The sequence below is a fragment of the Heloderma suspectum genome, chromosome 17 (assembly GCF_057233095.1).
Source record: "Heloderma suspectum isolate Gila_16-S chromosome 17, 16-S_ref, whole genome shotgun sequence".
NCBI lineage: Eukaryota > Metazoa > Chordata > Lepidosauria > Squamata > Helodermatidae > Heloderma > Heloderma suspectum.
In genome coordinates, this window is record NC_139474.1 from 22,906,596 (window position 1) to 22,917,471 (window position 10,876).

A 10,876-nucleotide genomic window follows, 5' to 3' on the forward strand; every position below is an offset into this window, starting at 1 on the left:
GGCCGCCGCCAAGCCCCGCCCACTCGCACAGCCATTTTGCGGCCTTCGCTGATCCTCCGGCTGAGCACACGAGCCGAGCGCGCGAAACGGCCGATGGGAGTTGTGGCATTTCCTCCCTGGAGGTCGGAGGTGGTAGGGAAGGCGGGAGCCGCCTAAGACTCTGCTTCCCGGCAAGCATCGCGCAGTAGGATACCGGCGGGCCAATGGCGGCTTTCGGCGCAGCGGCTTCTGGGAGTTGTAGTTTTCTGTCCCTGCTTTTGCGCTGAGGAGGGCGGGAGAAGGAGGAGGGAGAAGTTTCCCTTCTCCTTCCACGGTGGCCGCCATTACCCGGAGCCGAGTGCGAGCGAGGGCGGGCGGGAGCGGCCTTGCGACGACGGGTGGCAGCGACAGCCCGTCCCGCTCCGGCCTCCCTTCCGGCGGACGGCGGCGTTGCCATGACGACCGCTGCGGCCTAGCGGGGTTCACGCTCAGCGGGCGTGGCCTACTGTGGCGGGCGCAGCCTCGGCCTTGCGTAGCACCAGCCGCCGGCGTCATGTCCTTGGTGGCCTACGCCAGCAGCGAGGAGGAGGAGGCGGCAGCAAGTGACGCAGCCGAGGAGGAAGATGAGGAGGAGGAAGACGAGCCGGACGAGGACGCCGGAGGGGAGCCGGGCAAGCGCGGGGGACTCTTCTCCGCCCTGCCTCCGCCCAAGGCCGGCCTCGGCTTCGCGCTGCCGCCGCCGCTCCAGGCGGGCTTTTCTTCCTCCCTTTCCCCGTCGCCGCCGCCCCCTCCCGGCGAGGCGTCTCGACTCGGGGCCCTCCCGCCGCCTCCCCTCCTGCCTCTTCCCCCTCCTGCCCACCGGCACCCCTCGGCCGCCTTCCCGCCGGTTCCTCCGCCCGTCTCCGGTTCGTCCGAGCCCGGCCTCCCCGCCAAGCCCAAGAAGAGGACGCAGCCTGTCCGGATCGCCGCACCTCAGCTGCACTCGGGGGACGTGAGTGGCGGGCGGGCGGGCGAGCGGGCGGGATGGGGGAGCCTGGCCCCGGGCGTGTCTTCAGGGCCGCTTCTCGGCCTGGCCTGCCTTCGCCTGCCTGCCTGGCTCCATCCCCACAGGCCGCGGCCTCGGCCGGAGGAGCAAAGAAAGGCCCTTCGGTGGGGGCGGAGGAGTCGGCGGGGGGGCTGCCCCCGAACGTGGCCGCGGCCTCGCCAGCCTTATTTGATTTTTCCTGTATTGATTAGGGCGCAGTCCTCTGCGTGTTTAGACAGACAAAAGCCCTACAGCTCCCTGCATCCCTCCAGCCAGCCATGCTGGGAATTGCAGGACTTTTCTCTCTCTAAACATGCTCTCTCTAAAGTTATTTCCCACCTTTCTGTCAAAATTGGCATCCAAAGCGGCTAACAAGACTAAAACTCAAATAAAAGCGAGAAATGCAGCTAACACATTTGATACCAATTAAAGACAAATTGACAAATTCATCAGTAAAGAAAAGCAGCAGCTGCACCTAACCAATCACTGCCCTTGGACAGCAACCCCTCCTATATGCTGAAGGCCTGGCTGAATAGAAATTTGCTAGTGATTTATGTTTACTTGGGAGCAAGCCAGACGGAGTTCCGGGCTCTCTTGTATCAGCCATAAGAAAACTGTGCAGAGGTACAAAATCAATGTAATAAAGGCAACAGCTGTGCAAATGCTTATTTTAAAAAACCTAGCAGGAAGTTGATGGTTATGTTGCATACACGATCTACGGGAGGAGCGTCCAGACTTTCCTGTGGCTTTTGGCTGTGGCTGGCACTGGAGTAATTGTGGCTGTATGTGGCTGGTGATTTTGCCCCTCTAGAAACAGAAGGTGCCGCCCATCAGGCCTCCTCAGATATCAAACCTCAAAACTTAGCATAGCCTTCACTGCTTGTTCTGCTTTGTCCAGTGATAAAATAGGATTGCCCTGTAAGTGACCAATCGGCCCCCGCTGCACTGTGAGCAGCTCTTCCATAGAGAGGGTTTCCTTTCCCCTGGGCAGAGAAGATGGGCTTGTACCAGAGCCCATGGCTGGCATCTTGAGGCTGTGCCACTTGACCCTCTAGCCAGCAAACTGCATGGAAATTGTTTGCCTGCATCACTTTCCCTTCCACTCAAGGTGAGGTGCTGCAGCTTCGTGAGCATAAAGGGAGGTGGACACTTTAGCCCTGGCAAAAGTTGGTGCATATGTGTGTGTCGTGGTGGCTGCTATTGTAAGATTCAAGTCTGCCCTGTGTCCAGAAGCACTTAAAATCCATCCAGTAGTTTGTAGAACTCAAACTGATACAGCGACACACAGCACAAGAGGTGTTAGCTTGAGGTTATTGCCTGGTGGTTTTCATAGCCAGTCGTGTTTTCCAGACTTTGGGTATTTTTATCCAGATGTAGTTGACTTGTGCAGCGTAGCTTCTTGATTGCGATCTCCCCAAACTCCTGGGTAGAGGAAGATGCCTGGATGCTTACATCAGCCCATGTATAAAACACTGCGAGGTGACCTGAAGGTCAGAGTGTGGAGTTAAAAAATAAGTTGCATAGAAAATGTTTTAGTATGTAGTTAACGTGCTGTTTGGTGCATGACGTGCATGAGTGGGCAGATGAAGTAAGACTGAAAAGCAAATGAAATTATACCCCCAACCACTGGAGTACCCTCTACCTTGCTATGCTTTCTGGGTCTTCTGTGGGAACTATCCACCCATATTTAGTTTTTCTGTTGCTTTTCTAGCAACTTGGAACTTGCTCTTCTTTTGGAAGTGAAACCCAACGTGCTCAGAACTTTGCTGCACTGGAGAGTGGAATTTTGCATTTTGTGGCCTGGTTCTGAAACCTTTGGGATTGCAGGAAGTTGTGAGTGGGGTTGTGCAGAGAAGGAAGATGGTTCCGGTTGGAGGTGGAGCACTTGGGCTCCTCAGCACTCTTGTCAAGCACAGCGCAGAGGCAGTTGCACAAAGAGAGACGGTTATGACTTGCTCTTATCATCGAGTTGCAGCAGGAGGGAGTGGAGGAGTTGCCAAATGCTTCTTGCATCAAAACTGCTGGCAAGGGGAGAGAGTGAGCAAAAACCATGTCAGTGACACAGTGCCTCATAGTTCTGCATAACATGCTTAATCTTGCTGCAGAATTTGGGGCTGTTTAGGGCCTTCCCCATCTCCAGGCAATCTTAACTCCTTTGGGTCGTTTCCCATCCTGTGGCTTTAGGTACATTTCCCTGCCTGGATGCACACAAGCACTTCAGGCCTGGGTAACCATGTGAGGCTTCTTGACTTGTTCTTTCTGAGCTGCCAAGACCACGGGAGTCAAACAGGTCCCAGAGCTTCTAGCTTCAGTGTCCAGCCTTGGAAGTCACTGAGCTGGACTTACAAATAAAATCCAACATCCACCTTGGCAGAGAGATGGCTTCTGTTTAGAGCTGCCAAGTGAAAAAATGCCCTTCTTTCCCCCTTGCACTCAGTTCCGTTTCTCTCTTTTTCAGTCAGATTCAGAGGAAGATGAGCCGGCAAAGAAACAGCTTGCCTTCCAGGTGAGGACTTGTCCATGTTGTGTCCCCGTAAGGGATGAAGGCTGCCTTGTTTTGAAGGAGGAGGGCTGCCCCTTTGGTCAGGCCTGTTTGAGCTAAAAGGGTGTACAGGAGAGACCAATATCCTGGTCCCCTGGGCAATTGTTCGGGTGGTTTAATTGGCTGCATTGGGTTCTTCATAAAACCCTACTAGTCCAACTCGATGATATTTCCACTCACCAGCCCAACTGGACCTGAAAAGAGGGGAAAGGGTGCCTTGTTCTTTCCTCCTTGGAGAAATATAGTCGCTTTGCTAGGCTGGTACTTTCCATTCCTTTGTAATCTTAGACTGCTGGCTGGGGCTGATGGGAGTTGGGCCAAAACATGGGGGGGGGGCTTTTTGCAGTGGTGCTCTCTCCCTGAGGTCTGCCAGCCCACCTTTAATGCTGTACATAGCAGCCAAGCTTCTTGCTTGTAGCAGTCACAGTTGTGTCAGCTGTAACAAGGACTTTGTTGTAATGTCTGGTGTAAAGAGGCAAGGGGAAAGCCTGATACTGTTCTGTGGGTTTAGCTCCCCTCTCCTCTGAGCAGGAGCTGTTGCTGCAGTCAGCCAGAGAGCTCCTTCATGTTTGTGGTGAAGGGTGCAGGGATCGTCACTTGGATGGATATTTTGCAGGCTGCAGCCCTTGGAGTGGGCTGGCCAAGCTGTCCGTTTGTCAGCAGGATGCGCTCCAGCCAGAGGGAAGGGGCTGGGTGAAGAAAGACCCCTCTCTTCTTACCTTGTCACTTTTCGTCTTCATCACAGGGCCACAGTGAGGGATCTGGGTTGTCTGCTCTTCTTCCTCAGCCCAAAAACTTGACAGTGAAAGAGACAAACAGGCTGCTCCTGCCGTATGCTTTCTCCAGGAAAGCTGCCGAGAACTCCCTGGGGGCCAAACCCGCCCAAGGCCTGGCAGCAGCAACGGCAGCAGCCTCCAAGCCAAAACCACCGCTCAAGGCTGCCTCTGCTGTGACAACAACTCCTTCCCCGTCTGCCATCAAGGCAGCCGCCAAGAGTGCTGCCCTGCAGGTGACCAAGCAGATCACCCAGGAAGAGAACGACAGCGATGAGGAGGTGGCCCCCGAGAACTATTTCTCATTGTCCAGCCGGAGCGAGCCGCCCCCCCCAAGCCCTGAGGGTTACATGTTCTCTGGCACAGTAGTGCCAGATGACCTGCCCCCTGGAACGGAGCCGGGGCCTGAGCCTGAAGGCCAGGATGCCACCACTGCCAATGCCCCGCTGGAGTTCAAGACAGCACCAGGTTCGAGCGCTGCTCCCCATGGCTGGGCACCAAAGCCTGGTGAAGACTACAGCACCCAGCCGTACCCTCTGTATCCTGGCTACAGCAATGCGGGTGGCACCAGTGCTTATTATCAGGTGAGAGGAGAGCCCTTGGTTGTGCGGCCAGGAGCTTTGCTTTGGAGATGACCTCTTGCTGGTGGCTTTGATTTTGGGAAGCCCCGTAAGCATCTGGGTAGGAGGAGCCTGCGCAGAGGGTAGCTGCTAGGGAGGAGAGAGGATTAAAGGGAGCCTGGTATTTTGGGGGTGGGGGGAGTGCTGTGAGAAAAAGTGGTGGTGGCGGTGGCAGGCGGTGAAGCTGGCCTTGGGGTCGATGTCTCTGCTACTGAGGGGATCCCTTTGCTTTTCTGTCCCTGCAGCAGGAGTACTACAGCAGTGGCTACTACCAGGAAAATGACCCGGCACTGGGGCCGCCCCAGGAGATGAGCAGCGATGCCGCCGCCTCCTTCATGGACGATGAAGCGGTGAGCAGCTGCTTGTGGGTGACGTGTTGCCAGAGACTGCAATCTCCTAGGGGCGCAGGGGCTGGCAGCAATGGTGGGCCTCGCCAGCATTTGGGGCAGGTCTTCTGCACGTGGCGGGGTTTGTATGGCTGCAGCCACGCAACAGACCCCAGAACGTGGCTTCCACGCTGGCCGGTGGATGAGCTCGAGCAGCCCCACGCAAGGTGTGTGATCTTTGCAAAATGTGGTGGACCTGTTGGCTTTTAGCTTACGAGAACTCAGAGTACCTGAACAGGACCTTCTCCATAGAGTCCGTGGGCAGGATGGGACCCTCAGCGGTGGAGCTTTCATTCTTGTCTCATTAAATAATCACCTCTTCCCTTCCCGGCTCCTCTGTTTATGGATAGAGTAGTAAACGGTGGTGGTATTATTGTTACTATTATTACTATTCACTACATTTCTGTACCACGCAATAGTCAAAGCTCCCTGGGCGGTTTACAAAAATTAAAAACATTACAAATACAGTATGCAGAGGTTAAAAGCCATTTACATAAAAAACACAGGAACAGACAACATACAGAGGAGAACATATATCTAAAACAACTTCAAGCAAGCAATCTCAAGCAATCAACCATAACCATAAGACAATCCAGGATTGATTAAAACTCATCACATGCTGCCAAATGCCTGGTTTCGACATTTCTGGGGGTCTATTTGGGGCTCCCCGGAAGATCTGTTTGCTGTGCTTCCAGTAGGCTGGGTGTTTGTGTGTGGTTGTGCCGGCCCGGTTCCTGGAGTGGTTTCTGGATGTTTCCCTCTGGCTCAACCTCAGTGAGCCTGGAATTAATGGAATTAGGGGGGACTCTGTGCCCTCCTGTTTGCCTTCCCTGACTTCTGCTGTGTCTGGAACTGGATTATTCACTGGATTGTTGCCTTCTGGTGGCAGAGAGGAAAAGGCAGGGCCTTTTCGGGATGCAGCCTCTGGCCACCAAGAGATGTAAGGCACATATGGCACGGCTTGCCTTGGAACATGACCAGGAGAATCTCCGAGGGAGTCTCTGCGTTCGTGGGGTGTGCAGCTTAAGCCTTCACTTTCGTCTTTCTGCAGGAGCTCGTCCCTAATATTTAAGACAAATATGGAGAACTGGAGTGAGAAATGTGGAATTGCTGAAATCTCCCCAGTGGCTCGTGGGGGGCGGCAGGGCACCCTGAGAAGCATCTTCTCTCGGTCATCCCCCTGTGGCCCCCCTGCAGTCACTACCAGCCCTTCTTGTTTTATGGGCAGACAGCTAAAGAAGGGGAGCCCAAGGTTCATTCTTGTTTGCCTTCGGGTTCCAAGCCTTCATGATGCCAGATTTCTCTGCAGCGGTGAGAGCAAGAGTCAGAATGGAAAGGGAGCCGTGAGCAGTTGCCCCTGGCTCTGTGTTGTGCAGGAGGAGTCTGTGCATGTGTGCCTTAATGCTGGCTTGCCTGCTTTGCTCATTTTTCTCAGGCTCCATTTTTCCCAGATCCTGCTGATCCCCGTGGTTGTGCTGCAAGGAGAAAGTGCAGCCTTGGCTGAGTCAGGGGCCTTCCTTGGGAGGGGGTGGTGCTGCTGCATGCTGTGCGTGGTGGCAGGCTGAGAGCCGCGAGGTTGGCCCTTTGGGAATCCTGGGGGCTCTTAAGGGTCCAAGGGATGCCCGCCCTGCCGCTGCAACCTGTTTCTCCTTCAATCCCTTGCTCAGTTCAAGCGGCTCCAGGGCAAGCGGAACCGAGGACGGGAGGAGATCAACTTTGTGGAGATCAAGGGGGACGACCAGCTGAGCGGCGCACAACAATGGCTGACCAAGTCCTTGACGGAGGAGCAGAACATGAAATCGTTCAGCAAGGTCAGTGATCTTGAGGCAGGGAGTCCACGCGATCCCTCCCTCTGGGTGGTGGGCAGCTCTCCTGCGCATGGCTTGAGCCCATCCCTGGTGCTGGAGAAAAGTTACAAACAACATGCTAGGAGGTGAGTTGTCCTGGGCGTGGGTTTGGGGTGAGGAGGCTGCCCTGTGTCCTCAGAGGGAAGTGTTTCCTTTCCCCTTCTGCACAGAGGGCACCCGAAAGGGTGACTGCTTCTGACACACTGTTTTACTCCAGAAAAAGGGGGAACAGCCCACGGGGCAGCAGCGGAGGAAGCACCAGATCACGTACCTGATTCACCAGGTGAGGAGGCTCCCCACTTGGCCACGCTCTGCAGCTCCCCCCGAGGCTCTCCTGGTCCAGCCTTGCTCAGCCTCTGTCCCCTGGTCGCAGTGGCTCACAAGAGGAGCATCCCTATGCACCCCTCTTCCCCGCTGCTGCAGATGCTGCCTGGCCGCCACCCCTCCCGTTCAGCAGTAGCCCCCTTGCCGGCTGGCGTTCCCGTCAACAGCTTCTGGCCTGCCATCTGAGCTGCCCCAAGTCTCTGGTGGGGGCTCAGCGATGCTGCCCTCTTCTGGCTGAACACAGACTCCCAAGAGCTGCGGCGGAGCCACTGACGCACAGCGGTGTCTCTGCTAGTGTGGATGGCAGAGCAAGTGCAGAGCTGCTGTGGCTGGACAAACCTGCGGGGTGTTCTGGAAATGGCTGGAGGCTGAATGCAAAGGTTGGGTGCCTGAGACGCCCGCTGAGGCTCTGTTGGGCCAGAGCAGCTGCGAGCCTCTTAGCGGCATGCAGGCCAGCCTCGGTCCAGGCTTCCTCTGTCCTGTCCCAGAGCTGTCTCGCCAGTTCATGCTCAGCCTTGCCCTGCAGTGAGTGCTGCATCCTCCAGGTCGAGGCATGTGTGGCTGCAGACATTCCTGGGAAGCAGGGAGGGGGCGTTCCTGGCCTTGCTGGGGGCACGCTGGGTTTTCCACAGCAGGGCTAGGGCTGAGGGAGGAGTGGCATCCGCTGAGTCCTATGGCTTGGGCGGGTCATTGTAAAAGGAATGACTCTGCCTCTAACCTGCCACCCATTTTTCTTTCTTTTTCTGGGGCAGGCAAAAGAACGAGAGCTGGAGCTGAAGAACACCTGGGCTGAAAATAAGCTCAGCAGGCGTCAGACGCAGGCCAAGTATGGATTTTAGGGCCTCTCCTTTTCCTCCTCCTGCCCCTGTGGCTGGCCAGCCTAGGAATCTGTTGGGCCCCCAGGCAATTTGCAAGGCCTGTGGCACGCAAGGAGAGGTGGCGGCGTTGGTGCTTGGCTCAGTGCTGTGTCAACGCTGCCGGTTTGGTGAGGGATATTTGGCAGGGCTCATCTGGAGGAGGCCAAGGGACCCATCCTGCTTGAGTCTTTGAACATTCGTCCTGTGGGTCCACAGGCGGCCTGGCTCTCCGATGTCTCTCCTTTCCAGGAGCTGCCAGATCCGGATGATGCCTGACCCAGGCTTGATGCCAGCATTGCTCCCTCCCCCCCGGAACTGTCTGTCTTGGCGGGGCAGGGGGGATGCTGCTTTGTAGCCCAGGTAGTCCCAGCTTTCCTGCTCATGGCACTTCTCCCTTGGGTGGGGGCAGGCGTTGCCCCGAGTGCTCTCGCTAGTTGCTCCCCAGCCCCAGTTCTTTTGAAGTATTTGTGTCCTTGTGTTCCACCCCGTGCCCTTCTTTTCCCCCCGTTGAGGAAAGTTCTTGTTTTTGTGGATTAGCAACAGCAGCAGCTCCATTCTTGTTAAAGTTTGAAAGCTGTTTGGACCGCATCCTTGGTCTCCATTCCTAAACGACAGTGTTCAGGATTTCGGTACAAAATGCTACTGGAAACTAACATACGTGTTCCGTAACCCCCCCCCCCCGCCATAAGGACGCAGAACTGTTAGCAAGACTTGGGTTAAGTGGTCACGGAATCCATGTACTTCCAGGAGTAGCAGGGTGTTGCAGTCTACAGCAAACGGAGCATGGCCCGAGTCCGACATCCCCTTCGCTCCACACCTCCAAGCAAAAGTTGCTTCGCCTGTTAAGCTGGCTTTCCTGGCCCAAACGCGAGTGTCTCTAAAAGTGGGGGGGGTCCCCCCCTTTTAACTGTGATGTGTTTTCTCTAGCCGCTCCCCATGCTGTATGAAAGCCCTCCACAGGGGAAGCACAGGCTGAAGTTCGCAGAGCCTCTTGTGCGCCCTCTGGGCTGTGGCGCTGCCGCTGCCTCCTGCTGTGGAGTGCTCAGACAGCCCCCACCGTCTGGTCTCACGTTCTCACGTTGTTGTTATCACCATGGTTCAGATTGCAGCCGTCTCCTTTTTGGAGGATGCCATCCTTGCTGCAAAGTTGCTGGGTGACTTGTGTCTGTATTTAGGGTTGTTGTTTTTTTTTTTTTTTTTAAAAATCTAGTTTATTTCCCTGGAAATTTTAGTACTTAAGAAAGCCTTTCTTTTTCTTTTTGGAATATTCCAAAATAAAGCTCTCATTCAGTAATTTATTCGCATTTTATGAAATTGTCTGGAAAGAGATTTTATAAAGGAATAAAACTTTTAAATGAACTTGTAACCACCCATCTCCTTCCCCTCTCTCTCAGAACATTTTAGTCCTGGGGTGGGGTGCAGGGAGGGGGGCAGAGATGGCTGAGGGCTCCCTGGCTTCTCTCCTAAGCCCCGTCTCTCCTTAGACAGCCTTCTGGCTGTCATGCCTACTGGAGGGGAGCGCATTCTTTGGGCTCTGAAGACTGGGGCTTTGGGGTCTGTCCTCAAAGACCTCCTGCCTTCTGAGGCCTTCCCTGCCGCCCACCAGAGAAATGAGGGTTGGGTGGGGGGAGCTGGGCATATTTTGGGGCCACGGTAGTTGTGATGGTTGAGACTTGAACACAACACAAAATGGACCATTGGCTTTCAATTGGGGTGGGTGGTATCACTTTAAAAACAGGAGGGAAATGGCTGTATGGAATTGATGTTGTAGATAAGGGAGAGAGGCAAGCTGGCGCCCTCCAGATGTTTGGGGCATCCCTCACCATTGGCCATGTTGGCTGAGGCTGATGGGAATTGTAGTCCAAAACATCTGGTGGCCACCAGGTTGCCTCCCCGTTACAGGCCACGGCTATAGTGTAGAGGGAACATTTCCTGTATGAAGGCAGCAGGGCCTAAATGGAAAAGGGCCTCCCTCTCTCACCAAGAAACACAGGCAGCAGCTCATTCTGCCCTCCAGCCCCGTAATGCTGGTGTGGTGGCTGCTGCCCCCTAGGTGGGAGAAGGGGGGCTGAAGAGAAACCCTGGAGGTCATGACTGTGGGCTGCAGGTGCCCTTGGGATTCAGCTCTTGGGAGGCGGCGTCTTGTTCATTTTTGGTGGGCCTCCTGCTCCAGAAAGTGGTGTTCCAGAGGTGGCAAGCCAGGAGGGCCTGGAGGTGGCCATCCAACAGCAGCAGGGATGAGGGTGCAGGTGGGATCCAGAATGGCTCGGGGCGTGTGCATGCGTGCGCTTGGTCGCCTCCAGAAATGCAGGTCCGCACCTCCTTTCGGCTGAATGCTCTCTGCGCAGAGGGCCTGTCCCTGGCAAGAAGCTTGAGCGGAAGGGCGCCTTCTTGCCCGCAGCCCGCGTGTGGCTCCAAGAGCGCCTCCCGCTCTTGGCACCAGCCCGCCCTCTCGCCTACGGACGTCCTGGGAGCTTCTGTCCTTCCGGCTGGCTCTGATAAGGAGCCGAGCCGGGGGTGCGGC

General features: G+C 55.6%; 1 protein-coding gene across 6 annotated transcripts; it reads left to right on the plus strand.

The window, feature by feature from the left end:
• Positions 1–259: 259 nt before the first annotated feature.
• On the plus strand, positions 260–9,718 carry PRCC (proline rich mitotic checkpoint control factor). 6 transcript variants are annotated; one of them, XM_084824522.1, is made up of 7 exons: positions 260–970; positions 3,462–3,509; positions 4,291–4,902; positions 5,184–5,288; positions 6,992–7,135; positions 7,389–7,454; positions 8,248–9,718. In XM_084824522.1, the coding sequence occupies exons 1-7, from the start codon at positions 533–535 to the stop codon at positions 8,332–8,334; spliced, it is 1,500 nt and encodes a 499-aa protein (XP_084680648.1). In that variant the 5' UTR covers positions 260–532; the 3' UTR covers positions 8,335–9,718. The 6 variants fall into 6 exon arrangements, with proteins under 6 accessions (XP_084680648.1, XP_084680650.1, XP_084680649.1 ...); XM_084824524.1 differs by having other exon boundaries at positions 271–970; positions 5,187–5,288; XM_084824523.1 differs by having other exon boundaries at positions 310–970; positions 7,595–9,718.
• The last annotated feature ends 1,158 nt before the right edge of the window (positions 9,719–10,876 follow it).